The 20,228-nt window shown below is 40.5% G+C and overlaps 1 protein-coding gene across 6 annotated transcripts in view; it reads left to right on the top strand.

Annotated features, from left to right (window-relative positions):
• The window catches only part of PIKFYVE (phosphoinositide kinase, FYVE-type zinc finger containing), a 63,817-nt gene that overhangs the window by 26,922 nt on the left and 16,667 nt on the right, over nucleotides 1-20,228 (top strand). For all 6 annotated transcript variants that reach the window (XM_059853223.1, XM_059853221.1, XM_059853222.1 and 3 more), the window contains 14 exons: nucleotides 4,232-4,294; nucleotides 5,540-5,669; nucleotides 6,012-6,192; nucleotides 7,512-7,586; nucleotides 8,226-8,333; nucleotides 9,100-9,240; nucleotides 9,881-10,007; nucleotides 11,226-12,412; nucleotides 13,788-13,888; nucleotides 15,076-15,147; nucleotides 16,504-16,675; nucleotides 17,976-18,154; nucleotides 18,630-18,743; nucleotides 20,016-20,124. In XM_059853223.1, coding sequence (XP_059709206.1) covers nucleotides 4,232-4,294; nucleotides 5,540-5,669; nucleotides 6,012-6,192; nucleotides 7,512-7,586; nucleotides 8,226-8,333; nucleotides 9,100-9,240; nucleotides 9,881-10,007; nucleotides 11,226-12,412; nucleotides 13,788-13,888; nucleotides 15,076-15,147; nucleotides 16,504-16,675; nucleotides 17,976-18,154; nucleotides 18,630-18,743; nucleotides 20,016-20,124 — 2,759 coding nt within the window. The remainder of the gene's footprint in view (nucleotides 1-4,231; nucleotides 4,295-5,539; nucleotides 5,670-6,011; nucleotides 6,193-7,511; nucleotides 7,587-8,225; nucleotides 8,334-9,099; nucleotides 9,241-9,880; nucleotides 10,008-11,225; nucleotides 12,413-13,787; nucleotides 13,889-15,075; nucleotides 15,148-16,503; nucleotides 16,676-17,975; nucleotides 18,155-18,629; nucleotides 18,744-20,015; nucleotides 20,125-20,228) is intronic.

The following is a 20,228-nucleotide window of genomic DNA, read 5'->3' as shown; positions in this document are numbered from 1 at the left end:
GAGGAGAAGCAGTCATAGCTGACTTTCCAAGTGTGCTAGACACGTGAGGCAGAATGAGACAAATTAGAGGGAACATTTATTGATGCCTACTATAGTCACCTTTTGTTATTTGCTAAAAATATGTCTAGAAGGAAGGAATTCAAATTGCTTGTTTTCTGCCAAAGAGAGAAGCAGAACAGTTTCAGAAGTTTGAGATGATGTCAGATCATCCAAAATTGGGAGTGGGTTGTCAGCACTACTGACAACAGCTCATTATTGGTTTCTTTCAATTTGTTTCCAGCTGATGCCCTAATCAAATAAAAAGCATCTACAAGGAAGAAAAGCTGAGGAGAGGGAGATATACCAAAGAATTCCTTTTAGGAAAGAGGGATGCTAGATTAAGTGAGCTTAAAACAGGCCCAGATGTGCTGCAGTATCCAATGAATTTGCAGCTATAGCGGGTTTCTTTACCAGTGTGTGATGACAGTAAAGCAGGCAATAGTCAGTTTGGCTCTGCCAAATGTTAAAAGATTTGTAGGGTGTTTGTCTGGTTTCAGACATATTTCATTCTTTATACAAGGAGCAGCACATTGTGAAGGGGAAATGTAAGAGACCCTCTTGCTCTTGGAAATTGTTGACCAAATCAAGGCTGCTCAGAGCCAGAACTCGTGAGTTCTTGTGAGAAAGCTCTTGTGAGAAAGTTTTTAATAGTGGAGAGCTCAGAGAAGATCAGTGGAAAAGGCAAGTGGTGAGGTGACTGAGAAGAGAAAGACTTCTTTGAATTGTTTATGCTGACAGCACTCTGATGTCTTTGGTGAATCTCTGCTGGTGTTTGGTATAGGTTCCTGAAACCTGTCTCTTAACCAGGTTGTTCTGTAGGAGTGTAATTGGCAGTAGAAAACTGGTAGCAATTTCTTCCAAGAGAATGGATTTCCCTTGAGGGCATAGTACCAGTAATAGGCCCAGAACTGGGATAGGGTGGAATTGTCATGGAAGTGCACTGTGGATAGTTAGGTATCCTGCAGCTGTTTGAAAAATCTGTATCTGCAAATACAGAGAAGTTAGTGAACCTTTTTTATTTTGTTTGTGTTTATAATTCCTGGCATGAGAATCTCTAGGGAAAAGACCTAACCAGGGAGCAACAAATTAAAATGAGTGACAGTATCTTGAATAGCAAGAAACACTTCTTGGCAATAGACAGACTGAAACTTTGTGGGTAGCGAGGAGGGACAAAACCCTACAGTGAATGCTGCAGTGCTTAGGGTAGTGAAATACATGACTTCTAAAACTTTGTTTTGTAAATATGAAAGTCAGAGACTTTATATAAAAAGTTAATATGAAGATTTTCACCTTGTTTTTCTGATTATCCTGGCTATATTCAAGAAAACATGCCATCTAAGATGCTAGAAGATTAGTGATTAGACAGCCAAAACTGGAGAGTTAAGCATTTGTGTAAAATGGGTGGTTATTTTAAGGACAGAGTTCTATAGTTAATCAGTGACATGAGGTGTTTACCACTGTCAGCATCAGTAACTTCCCTATGACTGTTATGGACACACTTACTTGGCTGATTGTGTTGAAGTTCTCTCTTGTCCTTAGAGTGGGTGACAGTGACTTGACTTCCTTTGAAATAATGAAGTGAAACTGAAGATCCCACCTTCTTTTGAAGCTGTAATTTAGTTTCCTTAGGACTCTGTAAATTCCAGTAATTGCATTGTGGGAGGACTGACAATAGAAAACATCAAGTGCTGGAAGTTCAGGTCAGCTTTGATCTAAGCAATTTGTGGGTTTCTCAAATTATTAAGAAAAATGCAATTTCCCAGAGTCACAGAGGTCAGCTGCTTTGAAGCAAGGGCCATGAGGTATCCACCAGCTGTGATTTAGCACAGAGTGGTTTGTATATTCTCTAATGGCAGAACTTCTTGTGGTGTTACAGCCTGACTAACGTCTGGTGTGTTTCCATGAAATTTGGGTGACTCCAAGTTAGCTGAGAATAGTGACTCATTTATAGTATCATCTGCCTAAAGACATAGTATGTATCAGAAGGGGAAACAAAGTAAGATTATTTTCTGCATTTAAATTGGGAGAAGAGATTACATGATAGATTTTGTATATGGGGTTTAGTTGCTGTTTTTGAGGAGATACAGTTAACAATATGCAAAATTCTATTTTATAAGCATCTTTCCAGATAGATATCCATGATCATGGTACCAGGTATTTTGGGTATTTTTAGTGCTTGAAAGTAGTTAGGAGGGGGGAAAGAGAAGATGATTTGAGTAACCATATGCAATTCCTTTTTAGTGTTGCTTGCCAAGGCTCAGTGTGCTGTTGCCGAGAGCCCTTTTGGTTCTTCTTTTGAGAAGGTGCTTGGGTTTTCAGGTTGTAAAATGAGCTACAGGAACATTTCCCCATCTCCCTTCCTCATTTTGTGGAGCATGATGCATGTAGGGATGATGTGAGGTAAGAAATGTGCATGTTAGCCACTCTAAACCATCTCAGACTCACACTTATGAGTGAGTTATCTCTCTGAGCTAAGAAGGGGTATGGTATCTTACCTTGTCAGGAACTTCCCCTGGGAACCAATCAGGCATGAAGTTATGGGAGCTGAAGTTGTATTGAAAAGAATAATAGAGTGGTTTGGGTGATAAGGGACCTTGAAGATCACCTAGATGAAAGAATCTAGATGATGACAAATCTAGAAGTGGCTTAGAGGTGTTGCCTGTGTATTTGTCCAGAGCATAACTAGGGTTAGGTTTCAGCTGGGGATAACTTGTGCTTTGGCTTGCCAGTCAGGGGTCTGTGCCAGACCTAATTTAATTGTGTTTACAGTAAGAACTGATGTCCTGAGCCTGTTGCAAGTGGGAGATGGATGGAGATGCTAGTTTACATGCTCTTGTGTAGGTAGAGCATGATGTGACTTTATCTAGATAGTGAGTGAATGAATGCTGAGGGTGGGCCAGCTTTTATAAAGCAGTAGTTTATTGTAATGCTGAACTCTAAAACTAAGCAAGAGAAGAAAAGAATCTCAAATACCCAGGAATTTACAAAGGAGGTTTGTAATTTCTCTTTGGTACACTTATCCTCTGTTGAGTATCTGCAAACAAACTCAGATTTTTAAAATGGTGTCATGAAAAGGGGTCTCCTGAGTGTTGCTGCTCAGAGCCTTGTGATTGTTTTTGTCCTGTCAGCTTTCTGTTGGTTTCTGTTGGTGTCTGAAAGCAGCCTGGCTTTGTGTTCTGTTTGTGATGGGTCTGGAGCATTGTCAGGAAAGATGATCAAAGCTTGGCTTTGGGCTTCAGGCAGTTGTGCCGTATAAGCAGTTGGGCTACTGCTCTTGTTTTCTCATTGTAGAATCCCTTTTTGTGTAAGTGAGGAGCCAACTCAAGGCACAAGAAGTAATGGCTTCTGGAAAAAACAAGCTTTTTGTACCCAGTCAGCATGAAAGATTAAGATCTTGCAAGCTAAATGAGGGTAGTAGGTGGACCTTCATCCTATTTCACAGATATCACAGAATGTTCTGCGTTGGAAGGGACCCATCAAATCCATATTTTTAGGTGAATGGTGCATACAGGGATTGAATTCCCAGCCTTGGCATTATTAGCAGCAGGCTCTAACTGTATTTCCAATGTGTAAAGTGATCTGTCTCTTGCTCTGCTTTGTTTCTGGGAGTCCATCTCTGTCAGCATGGATTCCTCAAAACACTTTGAACTGTTCTGGACTTGAGACTTTCAGCTCTTGAAAGGCAGGCTGTCTTCTTGTTTTTGCACTGCCTATGATAAACCTTATGGCTGATCTCTCCCTCAGTCTGAGATGGTTCAATGGAGTGCGTGACCAAAATGGTTTCTGAAGCTCCATTTTTAGACCTGAGTGAGGAGGCCGTTCCCATGGTGTCTGATCACATCTTAACACTTTTGTCTTCAGGTCTAGAAAAGGGTGGTCCCTGTCAGTTGGAAAATGCACTCTTATTTCATTCTTGGCTCATGTCTACTTTTTGTTTTGTTTCTTCACATTAATAAGCACTGTTTTCTTGTCATTGTAGAAAATTTTTGATAGAACAAGAATGAGAGGATACTCTTGTCTTAACCACTCACCAAGCTGTTGCTAAATTGGTGACTAAACACTTGGATGAGTAATGCTGCTTCTTCTGGTGTGGGCGTGTACATTGTAATTATATGGCCGCACCAGTGTAACCTGTCTTTTTTTTTTTTTTTTTTTTTGTCTCCACCTATATCCCTCTTCTCTCTTCTTTCAGAGTACTTGAATCCTGAAAACGGAGGGCAGCAGATGTTCTCTATAAGTGACGCTTTTATTAAAGGTAAGGAAAATCTTCAATTGCTGCTGTTGTGTGTTTTTTAATATCATGATGGAAATTCCTTAATACTCCTTTAATAGAGCACTGACTCTTTCAAAATATTTACTTGACAATAAATCTGAAATTATTTATGGCAAAGCTGATGTATAAACTATACTTTTTGAATGCATTTTCAAGCTTAAATTTCTTTCACTTCTCAGATTCCTGCATTCAAAAAGACTCAAAGAAAAGCTTTTACTTTTTTTAAAAAATGAGTGTAAGTGAGAAGTTTGTTCATAGTTTCTACACCAACAAATTTATGTAACTGATTTTTAACTTCCTGTGCAAGCAAATGAAGATGTGATACAATTGATTGCACTGCTTCTACAGAGTAGCTTAAAGCTTCTTCTCTTAAATCTTTCTTTGCTTCTTGTCATCACCACCATCATCACTGCTTCTGAAATGAAAGGCCATGCACTTATGAGTTTTGAAACCCACGTGCTTTCCAGTATCATGGCCAGATGCACTTGTGGGCTTTTTGTTCCTTCCCAGTTAATGCTGTTGATTTTGGTGCACTCATAAGAGGAGGAAATAAGGAAGAAACCCAAATGTCTGTTTAGCCTGAAAAATAATTCTTGGATTAAACTGGTGTTTAGTTTTTAACTGAGCTTTTGCAGAAGGAAGGGGGAAATCAATGTAGCTTCTATTAATCTTCTACACAGCTGCTTTCCTACGTGGAACATCTGAGAGAAGTTAATTTTTGTTTTTTAGGAATCCTTTTCTTCAATAGTCCTTCCTGGATGACTTTGTCTAAGGATTTTGCTTAACACTGAGGAGTTTTAAGCTTGATCTCTGAAGGCTTACATACTTGCTTGATGAACATTTATACACTACTAATATCAATGACTTATAATATAGTCAGCCATTATGTCAATGTGGAAGTTTATAATTTGCCTCTATAATATCATAATAACCGTGCAGGAAATAACCTAGTAACTCCTTCAAAGCACAGACTGTGCTGAGGTAACCTCTAATTTTGGTACTGCAAAACAGAGAACAGTTCTAAGGTGTTACGACACAATATAGTAATTGAAAGTGTCAGTCCCCCTCATACTGAGGACCATGACATCTACCTTAAACTCAGTACTTACTCAGTACTTACTAGGACTTACGTCTTAGTAAATTCTTTCCATTTTGAAGCAGCCTTTCAGAAAGACACAAGCATTCAACTGTGACCTTACATTAACAACGTTTGTTTGTCTCTTGCAGAGTCGTTATTCAACAGGAGGGTGGAGGAGAAGTCCAAAGAGCTCTTATTCACCCCCCTAGGCTGGCACCACAGCAATCTGGATCTGCTGAGAGAAGAGAATGGGGAGAAACAAGCCATGGAAAGGCTGCTGTAAGAAACATGTAGAAAAAGGAATTTGCATATCTTGAGTAACAATTTCTGAAGCTCCTCTATTCCACCACCTTTCAGTGGGACTTGAGCTAGAGTAGGCAATACAAGGAAATTATTTGCATTAAGAACACAGCATTTTTACATATATTTTGGGGTTTTTTTTAATCTTGTGATGTTTATATATAGAGTACAGAACCAAAGCTGACTGTAGAACATTCTAGGCAACTGTTCCTTTAGAGGACTTCTGCATTGTAAATGTTAAAAAATTTACTTCAGCTAATCACTGCACTGTATTTTTACATTTTTTTAATGAGAAATCTATTTATTTTGCCTTTTTTATAGGTCTGCTAATCACAACCACATGATGGCACTGCTTCAGCAGCTTCTATACAATGAGTCCCTGTCACTGTCCTGGAGGGATATTATTGTACCCGTGGTCTGCCAGGTAGTTCAGACGGTACGGCCGGATGTCAAGAAGAGAGACGATGACATGGATATCCGCCAGTTTGTCCACATCAAAAAAGTAAGTTTCAAGCAGTGGGTGTAGGAAAACAAGAGTGCAGCTGTTGGCAGTACACCTTGTTTGAAAAGAATAGTCCCCTTTCCACTGCCCCCAGCACATTCAGTACTGTAATTGTATGGCTTGGCCTTTGGATGTGGTGGGGTTCTGGAAAAAGTTGCACAGAGGGAACTTGGCATACTGTGAAAAGTGCTTTGATGTGCTGGGGCTGACCTCTTTCAGGCTGTGGGCTGCAGAAGGTAGCAAACAGTAACACCTCTGTAGTTACTTGGTTCATTTTTTGGTTTCTGCTTGTTTTGCTCTTGAGTTGGAGATGTACCAAATGCTGGATAAGTAGCTTGCAGGACATGGTGCAGCAATCTGTTGCCCTGTACCTATCCATTATGGAGTATTCAACTCCTCCCATTCTGAGTGTGATGACTTTCTTCAAGAGCAAAACTTAATTGTTATGGAATGGTGTATCCAGTTCTGCCAGATGGCCCAGTGTTGACACTATTGAACTCTAAGTCTGGAGTTCTGGCATGCAAACTTCCTTCTGAGAGTCTGATGTGAAAATAGCATCCAAGGAGTTAGTGTGACTGAGGACTGAAGATTTGGGCTTAGTTTTCTTTGGCCAAATTCATCTCAGCAGTACTCTTGTTTGAAAGCCATATGAGATTTGAGGAGAGCCTTATGATTTGGTGGTAGTTCTGTGGCATCTCTTCAGGCAGCACCACTTGTTCCTGCTTCTCCTGAAACTCCAGATCAAAGAGCAGTTGTTCAGAGGTGAAAGCTCTTCATAGCTGTCTGCTGTTTTCACGTGCTGGTAATATGAATGTCTTCTGAAGCATGTTATTCAGAAACCTGTTTCATGCTGCTTATTATGCCTGAGATTGCCTATTACTGCAGGCACACCAGTCAACTGTTTCATGTGTTCAGTTGGTAGGTAGAGGGTTTTTTGATTTTCTTTCTTTATTTTATATTTTTTCCTCCCTTTGCTTACATTTTTTTTTGTTAATATAAATGTTAATATATATGCTTTTCATGGCCTATCCAAATTAGGTTCCCTTGTCATGTGCTGAAGTATACTTGTTTAACAAATAAGCATCTCTTGGGAGGGGTGTAGAAATCCTAGAACTCAGTACTAGTTTTCATGTTGTCCTAAGTTTATCAGGTTTTAAAGAGAAAGACTTACGTGTCCAGCATGACTGTATCTGATCTTTCATCTGATGATTGAGGGTGTAGCTGAAGTTTGTACATCACCTACAATAGGTATTCTCTGTATTAGCTTTACTGGACTAGAAGATGTGGGAGTGTATGACAGTTCTTCTTTGCTTTGTTAGATCCCTGGTGGAAAGAAATTTGACTCCATGGTGGTGAATGGATTTGTTTGCACTAAGAATGTTGCACACAAAAAGGTAATGCAGCTTGAATAATCTTACTGTAATGCATGCTGTGGAAACAAGGGTGCTCTGACTTACTTTTTTTGCCAGGAAGCTTCTCTCACCACCTTGGAGATTTGTGAGCTTTCTCTGCTTTGAGCCCCCAAAAAGAATGGCTTTTAAAGTATTTCTTTTCCAAGCTGTTTTGTTTTCTGGCCCAAAGATTTTGGGGGAGAAACTCTCCTCATACATGTATAAAAAAAACCTTTCCATCCCTACCGCAGCATGAGGCATCTAATAATTATCCCAACTTTTAGGCAGAAAAAGGCATTTGTGGTTCTGACTTACAATAGTATAGTAAAATGGGTCTTTAAGGCAAGATAAAAGTGAACTGCATGAATCAAGTGTATCAAGACTTTGGGGCTCTTAGCATGGACTGGAAATCCTCTCTAGCATTCCTGCTTAGAACAGTACCTGTGAAATTCCAGCTGGGTGTAAGAACTTCAGAAGAAGGAAGAATGTGTGGTTGGTTCTGCGGGGGGGGATAGCTGAGACACTTTAAAGAGAGGTGGGGGTAGCAGGGACCAATCATGGGAAGTCTCTGTCTTATTCTTTGTACTTCTTCCTCTCTAGGTATTTGTATTATTGTTTTAACTATTTTTGTGTCTTTTTTAGATGAACTCTTGCTTAAAAAATCCCAGAATTCTTCTGCTAAAATGCTCAATTGAGTACCTCTATCGAGAAGAAACAAAGTTTACCTGCATAGAGCCCATAGTACTTCAGGTAAGTGTATGCTTTTGTTCTTGGTTAAAATAACCCCAACAAAACCATCACCAGTGCAAAATTTTTCAGTGTGTAAGGTGAAATTGAATGAGTGAGATTGCATAGAAAAGAAAGAATTTTCTTCTTCTAGTAAGCTAGGTAAGAGGGCTGCTGCAGTAAATACAGTACAAACTTGTAGCCTTGCACTGAGGGTTTTGGTCCTCAAGTTATATGCCCTGAGAACACGTGAGATTTTGATTCTCACAATGCAGCATTTTAGAAAACTTTTCTTTTTATTGAGACCTTCTGAACTGTACATTGCTTACACGGTACTAGAGCTAGATAAGGTTTAGGTGTGGGAAGAAGTATTTGACAGGTTAATGTAGGTTAGGGTTAGGTCACACCCATGTTATTTTTTGTCAGGCTTGATTGAAAAAATGGAGCAACCACCAGCCTAATGGAGTGATGAACTAGAAAATGTCACTTTGGAACAGGTGCCCTGCTCCTGTGAGTAGGGATGTGCCTTAAATATGAAAACACTGAAGTACACAGACCTTTTCTTTATGAAATGCTTATAGAATACTACTGATAAACTAGTGTTGTGCTGTGAGAGTAGGAGAATGTTCACAATGGACTAGTGATGGTGTTTTCTGGATAGCTGTTTTCCTGGTTTTATAGGAAAGGACAGTATGTAAATGAAGTGAAAAGTGACATTAAGCATTAAAGTGGGTTTATTTTCCAAATGGGTTTGCAGTAGTTCAGTGCTATACTTTGTTCCTGTCTGCAGGAAAGGGAGTTCTTGAAGAACTATGTACAGCGGATAGTTGATGTCCAGCCCAATTTGGTCCTTGTTGAGAAGACTGTGTCCAGAATTGCCCAGGACATGCTCTTAGAGCATGGTATCACTCTGGTCATCAATGTCAAGCCGGTGAGCATTTCTGATCAGAGTTAGACTTGGCCTTGTGGTAGATTTCTAATGACTCCTTGTAGCAAACTCCCTGGAGAAAGCCAAGAGCTGTCTTTTTTTCTTCTCTTTCTTCCAAGGAGGTAAGAGAGGTGAATCTGGAGAGTTACTTTTTCCTCAGGTCTTCACAGCTATTGTGCTGTGGCCTTGTTTGATGGGTCCTTGTACCCTGGTTTAGTTCTAGTTGACTTTAATATCCATTTACAGCACATCATGTGTGGGTCTTTAGCTATTGCCATAGAGCCTCTGTCCCTTTGAGGCAGGATACAGACAGCCAAACAAAGAGTAGCTGTGGGAGTTGGCTGAGCTCCTGGCAGAGCCAGCATTATACTGGCTGGACTGCACCTCCTGGAGGTATCTGGATCTAGTCAAATGAGAAGTTCTAGGCAGGGTACAATCTCACCAGAATTATTTGCCCAACTGTGTTTCTAAGACTCTTGTATATTGTGGATGTGGGTTTGTGGGACTGGGTTTAACTGAGAGTTTGCATCTCAGTGAGAGGTTTTATAGATTGCACTGGTGTTTTTCATTTGTTAAGGGCAAGATAAGGATGCCAGTGTCCTCTTTGCATTGTAGATTCTTACTGCTTTTTCCAATTTTACAGCAAGTGTTAGACCGGGTAAGTCGAATGACCCAGGGGGACTTAGTGATGTCAATGGATCAACTGTTGACCAAACCACAGCTGGGGACCTGTCATAAATTTTATATGCAAGTTTTTCAGTTGCCCAATGGTGAGTAAAACTTGATGTGCCTTAGCCTATGTGTATGAAAAGATGAATGCTTTGCTCCTTTTTAAATAGTTGTGAACTGTTGGCTTCCTTGTGTGATCATGTATCGTCCTACTCATTTTATTTCTCTTACTTCTTGGAACTACAGTGTACTGCCTGTGTAGAGAAAAGTATGATCTTACTAAGAGAAGACAGTGTATAGATTTTAATTAGACTGATTTCTTTCTTCCAAACTGTTTTTTATCTTTTGACATGCTGTAGTTTGTCTACAGGAAGGATCAATTTCAATACAACATCAGATTTCTTAGGGTTTTGTCAGCCAACTCTTGAAAATATTGTAGAGTGGAGATTTCATAGTCTGTCTGGGCACCATCCTCACTGTAAAGAATTTTTTTGCATTGAAGAGAATCATGGAACAACCTGTGTTGGAAGGGACTTCAAATGATTATCTGGTCCTACCTTAACAAATCCAATCAAAATTTTCCTTGTTGCAAGTTGTGCACACTTCCCCATGTCCAATCCTTGTGCACCTTTAAGAAAGGTTCCTTTTTCTCTGTTACTCCCCTAGGCAGTGGGAGTCTATGAAGGAAGGAAGAAATGCTGCTTGACAGGTTACCAGTGGTGCTGGCACACATAAATGCTGTGGATGCAGATCTTTGTGGAGATACAGTCTTTGCATCTCTTCATAGAATCATAGAAAGGTTTCTGTTGGAAGGGGCTTTAAAAACCATTTAGTTCTAGCTTCTCTGCCATGGCAGGAGCTAGACCTTCCCCTAGACCAAGTTGCTTCAAGTTCAGTCAGATCTGTCCTTGAACAATTTCTTTTCCACTTCCTCATTGCATTTTCCAGCCTTTAAATTGCCCTCAGAATGTCATAGGCTTTTGACTTGTAAGGGTGGGCAAATGTGCCTGGAAGGGAAGTCATTCTTTTGCCCACTGGTGCAGAGTCTACAGTGGTCTTAGAATACTCTGTTTAGGTCAGGGTATTCCGTATGGCCTTCACTTTGACTTTATGCTGGCTTGTTTTATAAAACAGGGGAAGATTTATAGCTAATGATTTTTTTTTCTTACTAAAATAAGTTATTTCAGTACAGTAATATGAATTTCTGCAGCTACCAGTGTTACTTGCTCTTAGGCTCCTTTACAATCTCTTGGGTGTGTGAGGTATCTAAAAGCAGATTAAGTGTAGTTGTCATCCTAACTCCCATATTTTGCTTCTAGATCAGACAAAACCCCTGATGTTCTTTGAAGGGTGTCCCCAGCACCTGGGTTGCACCATCAAGTTGTGTGGTGCTGCAGAGTACGAGCTGGCTCGTGTGAAGGAGATCCTGATCTTCATGGTCTGTGTGGCTTATCATTCCCAGCTGGAAATCTCATTTCTTATGGATGAGTTTGCCATGCCCCCTACTCTCACCAAAAACACTTCCTTTCATTCCCTTATTGAGGAGCCAGGAGATGAAAATGAACAGCAGAACCTCTTCAATGGTGAGGACTTCAGCACAGCAGTCAAAGACATTGAACTATCCTCTGAAAAGCTGTCTGTAATCTCTGAGTCAGTGTCCTCTGATGAGGTCAGTTTGCCTGAACCAAGAGGTGTATTTGACAGAGGTGACCAAGAGAACTGTCAGCTGGAAACGGTGTCCTCCAAGCAGCAAGAGCAGCACAAAGTGGAGTCACCATTTGCAGTGCTCAGCTCTGTACCTCTTGCAATACCTGAAACATCCCCACTGCCCCTCCATGGCATGGACCAGCACTTGGCCACTCTGGATAACCAGGCACTAGAGCCTCTTCAACAGGCAGATGACTTACAGGAATCCAGGAGTCAGATGAGAGTCTTCAGAGACCCTCTCCAGGATGATACTGGTTTATATGTCACGGAAGAGGTCACTTCATCTGAGGATCGTCTCAAAACTTACTCTGCAGCGTTTAAGCAGGAGCTGAAAGATGTCATTCTCTGCATTTCCCCAGTGCTGATGTTCCGTGAACCATTTCTTTTGACTGAAAAAGGCATGAGATGCCCTGCTCGGGAATACTTTCCCGAACAAGTTTATTGGTCTCCTCTCCTCAATAAGGAATACAAGGAGTTGGAGAGCAGAAGGAAGAAGCAATTGTTGCGGGATTTCTCTGGACTACAAGGGAGGAATGGGAGTGTCCAAGCCAAGGCTATCCAAATCTTACCTTCTCATGAGTTAGTTAATACTAGAATAGCAGAGCATCTGCGTGATAGCCAGAGCTTAGCCAGAATGCTGGCTGACTATCGGGCCAGAGGAGGGAGGATACTACAGAAAAGCACAGATCCTTTTGCCCAAAATAAGGATGTGTCTAGTGTCCCTACTGGAAAAACTGGGAGCAGAACTGAAGAGGAGGAGAAGGGGCTGGCTCAGAGTGAATCCTCATGGTCTCATAAGGTAAGATTGAGTTGTGCTGCTCAAAGCTCAAGTTACATCAGTTTTTCATGGTATACAGAAGGTGTAGGGTCTCATATTAAACCAGAGGGGATATTTTTTGTCTGTTTCTTTCTGTTTGATTATGGGTTTTTTTTGGTTTTGTTTTGGTTTTTTGTTCTTTTGACTGGGTCATGACTCCATTTTAGGTTGTGGTGCTCTGCAGTCATTCAGAACAAGAGACTGCAGAATTTCTCTGAGAAATGCACAAAGTCAGCCCAGAATTAGTTTTGCCTGTTTGACTGGGCTGTACCTAACTGATTTCTGAAAATGAGTCCGTGAAGAGGGAGCAAACCTTAAGAAGTTTCTTAAACTGAGCTTCCTTTCTCCTTGTATTTGGTTATTTGTAGAAATGTACTTTCATTTTCAGAGGGCTTTATGTCATGGAAACAGCAGAAGGCTATAATTACATTAAAGTACTTGATTGATTGTAAAAGTTTGGGTGTTCTGAAGAAAAGTGAGAATCACATAATGGAAGGAAAGGAATCTTCTTTGAAATTTCAAAGCAAGGAAGTATGTGTTTGTAATAAAAATATTTAAAGTTTTGGTAAACTGCCATGAAACTTGCAACTGAGGAAAAGGAGATCTTGGGACTTTCTTGAATTGTGAGCTGTTTAGGAAGAGTGTCTATGAACAAGAGTAGCAGAATTGATCTGTTGGAACAGTCAACATTTTGGTCCCTGAGCCAATCAGCCCTTGTGTTCATGAGCAGAAGTCACTTTTTAATTGGCACTTAAATGTAGATCTCTGTAGCTGCACAGGCCATAATCTTACAAACTATAAGAGTAGCCCTTGCTCTGGATCAGACTGGCTGATGCTGTTTTAAATTTACTCAGTGATCAAAGACAAGTATTTGGTAACATCATAGTTTTGTAGGGTGTGGAAGGGAAAACAGCTCCGTTCCAAGAGCAGTGTGGTACATCTCTTCGCAGAGAATAGAAAGATGGAAATCTTTCTATAGCCTGAATGAGTAACTGAAGTATAATATATTGGCAGAGTTTTGAATCCAAGGTGTCCTACATCATACAGTAATTTAGAGACTCTGGATATTTGTCATGGGGCTTTTGTTGTTTTTCGTTTTTCTTGGCTTCATTTCCACAGAAACACCTGCATGTTCATTGGTTTCATTGCGAGTTATGTTGTTCTAAAAATGGCACTTAGCAATTTTACATAGTGCAGGTTTACCTGAGGCTGGGAGATAATGCCAAGTTCATCTGTACAAAAGGAGAAAGCAGATACTTGTCTTTGAATAAAATTACTAGAATAGAATTTTGTCAACAGAAGTGTGTCTGAATGGAGGTGTCTGTAACCGCTGAACGAGTTGTTTTCTCTCTACTAGGTGGATTGCCTGAGTCCAGTAAACCATCAGAGGCTCTGTGTTCTCTTCAGCAGCTCTTCTGCTCAGTCCAGCAATGCTCCAAGTGCCTGTGTTAGCCCCTGGTATAAAAACTACTCCTCTACGGCTTTGATAGTTGCTATTCTTTCCTTCCCAAAGTCAGTCAGTGCCTGCCTCAAGGCAGTATTTCTTTGAGAACTCCTTGGTAGGTTGTGCTCATCCTGTAACAGGAACGTTTGGCAAAAGACTTTTGTCTTGCGTGGTCAGGTGAATCTACAGCAGTATTGCACAACCTCTGTTACACCCAAGGCATGAATGAGAAAGCCCAGCCTGAAACCAAATGCTTTAGTTGGTGTTTCACTGCAGAGTAATGTCTCTGTGTGGGGAGCACTGCATGCAGTCTTGTGGAGAAGAGTTAGTGTAGATGAACCCAGGACAATGTCCAAGCCCAAAAGTGAGCCTTGTGAGAATCTTGGTGTACTTGTAGATTGTATTATCCAACAGTGGCATTGGAATATATTGCTATCTTTTTCATACTATAGTCATCAGTATTAAGGGCTTTATTTCCAGCTTAGGGGGCTGTAATTTGCTATTTGTGTGCAACTTATGACACTTTTATCTCTACTGAACAGGACAGGTCTTGGTGTTTAATCATTAAGTGATTTTTATCATTTAACTTGGGTGAAAATAAAGAGATAGCCCTCTTACAGGGAAAGGTCTAAAGTTCCTGTAAAAGCTTAGAAATGAACCAAAGAAAATGGTCATATGCTCACTAAGCAGCAACAATGAGAGGATGTAAATTAGTGAAGTTAGGGATATCTGAATTATGACACTTAAACTGATACACAATTTAAATGGCTTGGTCTCCCCAGGTTCTGGGAAAACTAAAGTTGCTATTAATTATGCTAGAAGAATAAGGATTTCTTGAGGCTTTTTTCATGTTCTGGATGTACCCTTTTTTTGTAGCTGTTTAAACATTAGTGCTTGAAGCTTAAAGATGTTTAGACTTCTGTGCCTAGATATTTTTGAAAATATTCTTCAAAAGTTCAGTGGAATTGTACTGGACTTTTAAATGTCAAGTTTAAAGTTGTTCTAGTAGGACTTTGATATCATTATTAGCAAATCTGACAGCAGGGATCTAGGAAGGGTAGTCAAGTGGAAAAAATAATCTTTGAAGTTATACAAGGCTGTAAACAAGGCAGCAGTGGGTGTAGATCTGTGCTCCTAAAGGCCATTGCACAGCTAATGGTGATGGCATCCACTCTCTAAAGCTTTTCTTTCTCTGCTTTAGGATTGTGACCATGGAGTTCTATGGGAAAAATGACCTAACTCTAGGGATTTTTCTGGAGCGCTACTGTTTCAGGTAAGGAGGAATTGTTTCTAATTCACTCGTGCTCACTTGTTACAAGCAAATGCATCCATTGCTTTCCTGTTTTGGCCCTGTCCTTCTTTCCTTCACGAGGAAGTGAAACAGATTATGAAACAAAGTTGATAAGTTCATAAAGGCAAATGTGTTCACATAGCCCTTTCTGTAGGAATTAGGGTTTAAGGGCCAAATTAGGAGTCTGAACATGTATTCCAACTGTCTGTTTTTCAAGACAAGCAACTGTTCTGGTCAGTTTTCTGAGGTTCCTCTTTGAAAGTTCATACCAGTGTTGGCTAACACTGCTCATTTGGTGTCTCAGAGTAAGGCTTTGTCATATGTGCCAGGTGGCCAATGTAAATAGTCCAGAACACTTTGAGCCCTGGAAAAGTACTGTGTCATTTATTTCATCTCATAGAGGTGTAAGTTGTTATGTTGCTGTAATAACTGGTGCTGTCACAACCCCATGCAGAGTCTCAGCAGGCTGTGAAGCTGGATAGGAACCTGCTCAAAAGACAAGCTTACTCTCTTCTCTCCATTGGCCACTTGCAGTAGCAGAAGGCTCTCAGTGTTCAGCCTTCTGGAGGAACAAGTATTTCTCCTTGTGGTGATCAGTGAGAAGGAGCTTAGCTGCCCAATTTTAAGTTCCTGCTTCTCTCTGCTCATTAGGTAGTGTCTGCTGAAGTGAATGCTTCTCAATCTCCTTAGTTTCAGTAATTAAAATTCTTTATTTTTTCACTTGAGCAAGGAGAATCTGAGCTTTTTCAGGCTCTGTCTGGTTTTGAAGAATATCTTATCTGACTTTGGTACTTCAACAACCCAGCTTTTATTTTTCTGGTATTAGTCTTTCTTCTGTGACTTAAAAAAAACCATCCAAATAAAGATCATGGGTTTTACTGTTCAAAGATGTTCTGTGGCAGTGTGTTGCTTACCTTTTCCTTCAGGATCTGAAACATTGCCATTTTAAGGCTTTTTGTCACATCTTTGTCCTTGATAGTATTTGCTTGGGTACACTGCCAAAGCAGTCTTTTAATTTGGTGCCAAGGACTTCCACAGGTGCCGTGGTCCTTATACAGAATCTATAGGTAGAAAGTGATTCATTGTAACAAGGTGATAGAAACCAGTGTCCAGTCACTGCTTTTGGGACCTATACAGCCATTGCTGTCGATGGAACTTTACTGTGTGCTCCTTCTAAATTGCTCTGCAGATGCAGCTTTCACTACAGGCGTAGAAAACTCTTTTACAATGAAGATAAATAGTACCAGGATATTAAAAGGCACATTAGATCTGTTGAATCAGTTTTTCAGCAGTGCTGGTATGTGATCATTTATAGATGTTTCTGTTTCTCTCTGTAAGGCCTTCCTACCAATGCCCCAGCATGTTCTGTGAAACACCAATGGTGCACCACATCCGTCGCTTTGTTCATGGGCAGGGCTGTGTGCAGATCGTGTTAAAGGAGCTGGACTCCCCTGTCCCTGGGTACCAGCACACCATCCTTACTTACTCCTGGTGCAGACTGTGCAAACAGGTAAGCATGTGGACTTCAGAATCATTGCTATTCCAAATTAGTATTCTTGTTGTGACTGGCTTTGCATGGAAAGGCAGCATTTTTGAGAAAGTGCTTATGCCTGGAGCTATGGCTAAACTGGCAGAAAACCTGTTACTGGTGCATATGTTCTCATGTTACCTACAAATTCCTCTTTTAGCCCTGGGGCTGTTGAGGGTGAAAAATCTTGTGTGAGGTAGTCCTGTTAGAAAGTGTCAAAACTGACTCTGAAAGGATAGATCTAAGCAGAAAAAATGGAGTTGCTCACTTAGAGGTGAAGAGTATGGTCCCTTTCTTGCAGTGAATCTTTATGAGCGTATGGGAAAGGGCAGAGACCAAGACCTACTGGCATAGCAATTGGCTAAAGCTACTTGCTGTTCTTTGATCTGCTGTGGACTGAAGAGCCTATATTGTGTCAATGTGATGTCTGGAGTTCCTTTAGTAGTCATTAGAAAATAACATCTTCATTAGAGAAATATTAAATTGCTTTTAAAAGCCCACAAGATGGTAAGATTGTGTATTATCTGGAACTTGTTCTGTAATTTAGCTAAGAAAACATTGCTAACTGGATGCTCATGTCTAGCTAAACATGAAGAGGCTTCAAAGAGATGAGAATAAAACATAATGAAAAAAGATTCATGCAGTACCTGAAATGCAAAGCATCTGAATTACCCATATGGATGACTCAGGTCACCTACTGACGCTGCCTTAGACATGGGTGTTGGATGTACAGATGCCTGCAGGAGGCTGACACAGTTGCTGACAGCAAGCCCTGTGTTGCTGTGTATACAGCTGCTCTGTAACCTTTTATTTTTGTGTGCTCATGTAAACACTTATGTGGTTGAGGTTGTTAAGTGTGTGTAAAGTGTCTGCTCTAAGCTTGCAAGCACTTGTGAAGTTGAAATACACTGCAAAGCAGTACCAGTGCATTTGTAGCTGCAGAATCACCAGGGAGAAGTATATGATATGGCCCCTGCTGCTGGCTGGGTTGCTGGAAATTGACTCTATACAGAGAAATAGCAGCCCAGAAATAAGCTTCCATCAACTGTATGTTTGGACTCCCCCAGCTTAGCACCTTTCATCATCAGCTAGCAGTTATTTAACTGATTTATTTTAACTATGTGTTGGTCTTAGATATGCAGAAATGCTCTCTTTGTTGTTAAGTTTGTTTCAGGGTCATGGTTGCTTCTGGTACTAGAAACATTAGATTGCTGCCTGGATTATCCTCTCCTTAATCTTGTTGGAACGATGAAATTCAGACACTTGCCTTTCAATTTTTCAGGTGACACCAGTTGTTCCCCTTTCCAATGACTCTTGGTCTATGTCTTTTGCAAAATACCTTGAGCTGAGGTTCTATGGGTACCAGTACACTCGAAGGGCCAATGCAGAGCCTTGTGGGCATTCCATTCACCACGACTATCACCAGTATTTTTCCTATAATCAGATGGTGGCATCTTTCAGGTGAGTTCCACTGCTAAAAACTTCTTCTCTCTCTGATACTGTATGAAGCATGTGGCTCTAGTAAGGATTCATTAACTCTGTCCTTCACTGTGAGTATAGCATGGGATAGCATAACTGTACCATAACCAGAAGTGCAGGATTGTGTGCTGGCTTGCAGAGGGCTTTGTGGGTGGCATCACTGTCCTAGCTGTGGTGGGCAGTGTTCCAAGAGTGGATGGTTCCTGTTCATGATACAGAAGGGAAATGCTTTTCCCTATCTAATTCCACATGCTTTCAAAATTTTGGTTTTTCAGTATGATTTGTGGTTTTACTTCTTGCCTGGGAGAATGAACAGTGTTATTCCTACTAAAAGAACTAAAGCCCTGGACACATTGGCAGTGGCCTTTTTCATATAAGGGCCTCAAACCTCGGTATGGTATAGGACTGGTACTGTGTGGTGTGGGTCCTGTTACAAGCTGTTGTATTGCCTTCTCAGCTACTCCCCAATCCGGCTGCTGGAAGTGTGTGTCCCACTCCCCAAGATCTACATCAAACGACAGGCTCCATTAAAAGTTACTATTTTGCAGGATCTCAAGGATTTCTCACAAAAGTAAGCTTTGTTTTTAATGTCTTCCTAATCTTACTTGTATTTTGTATTTTTATTAGAAGAACATATAACAATTTTGCTAGTATGATGAGATTTGGGTAAATATTCATCATTTGATAGAAAAGTAATAGTTTAAAACATGTATGCATATATACTTCCAAGGGACAGTGGTATTGAAATCTTTGTTACCTTTGCTTGCTCTGTCTGTACTAATGTCTCAACTCTTTGTCTGTTGGCAAGTCAGGTTAAACATTGCCAGTAGAAACTAAGATTCTTTCCATCTCTGTCCCTGAATGTTTCACTGATGTCTGAGTCATATAGCATGATCCTCAATAATGCTGCCAAGCTATTGAAAGGTTGACCACCAGCAAGTGTCTGTCATTACCTTATGAAATGCCCAGTTAAAGTATTTTTAATTCTTCATCTAATGCTAAAAATAAAAAGATGGTCCTAGAAGGCCAACCTGGAAAACTGCAGGTTATACTTCATAGTCTTACCCTAATGTTCCTTAATAGAACCTCTGACTGAGTTTCAATTCTTCAGCCCCAAAAAACTGCGAAGACCTTGCTCAAATCTCTTGTCTGAGCAGAACTGTTGTCATTCTATTGGTCATGTGGCAACAGAACTCTGGTGTATAAAAGTCTTTGCCTTTGTTAACTATTGAATATGGTAACTGTGGGCAGACTCTACCTTCTTGTAGTCTAAGGTGAACTACCATGAGCCTGGACACTTTCTAAATGTAGGAACAAAAAGGTGGAAGACAGGCGAGATGAAAACTCTGTAAAATCCAGGCAGACTGCTGTTCTGCCTGGTCACAGCATTCTTGTATTGCTGTATGCCTCTGTGACCATCTGACTTCAAAACCTGTGGAGCTTTGTTTAGAGCTGAAATAGAGGTACTCATTTTTTTTCCAAGCCCTGCTGGTGGAGGTATAGCTTGCAGACCCAGATTCTTCCTAATCACAGATGACACAATAGTTCCCCTGTGTTAGTAATGTGTTTGAGACATTTGTATTGCTGTCTGACAACTTCCACTGCTAAGAATAAATGGTGGAGACAAATGTCAGCATATCTAACTTCTAGATTTCTCCTATTACTAATAAAGTTTCCCCAACTTCCTCTGTGAATACAGTTGGATAGCTTACTATGCAGGAAGGCTATTGTATGTTGTCTTTTGTATTCTTAAATGCTAACCTTCAACACATTCAGACTATTTAAAGAACGTTGAAGTAGCTCCAAGTAGTCACAGCTTAACTCTTTGCATTGCTGTTGGCAGGGTGTCACAAGTGTATCTTGCTGTGGATGATCGCCTTGCTTCTCTGAAAACAGATACCTTCAGCAAAACAAGGGAAGAGAAGATGGAAGACCTCTTTGCCCAAAAGGAGGTAATAGACTATTTTTGCATCAGTGGTCCATAGGCTAAGTATGGGAGGAGCTACTCAGATTTTATGTCATCTTGGTGAGATAACACTAACAATTTTCCTTTTGG

Source organism: Haemorhous mexicanus, chromosome 8 (assembly GCF_027477595.1).
Source record: "Haemorhous mexicanus isolate bHaeMex1 chromosome 8, bHaeMex1.pri, whole genome shotgun sequence".
Lineage (NCBI taxonomy): Eukaryota > Metazoa > Chordata > Aves > Passeriformes > Fringillidae > Haemorhous > Haemorhous mexicanus.
This window is presented reverse-complemented; position numbering and strand designations above follow the sequence as displayed.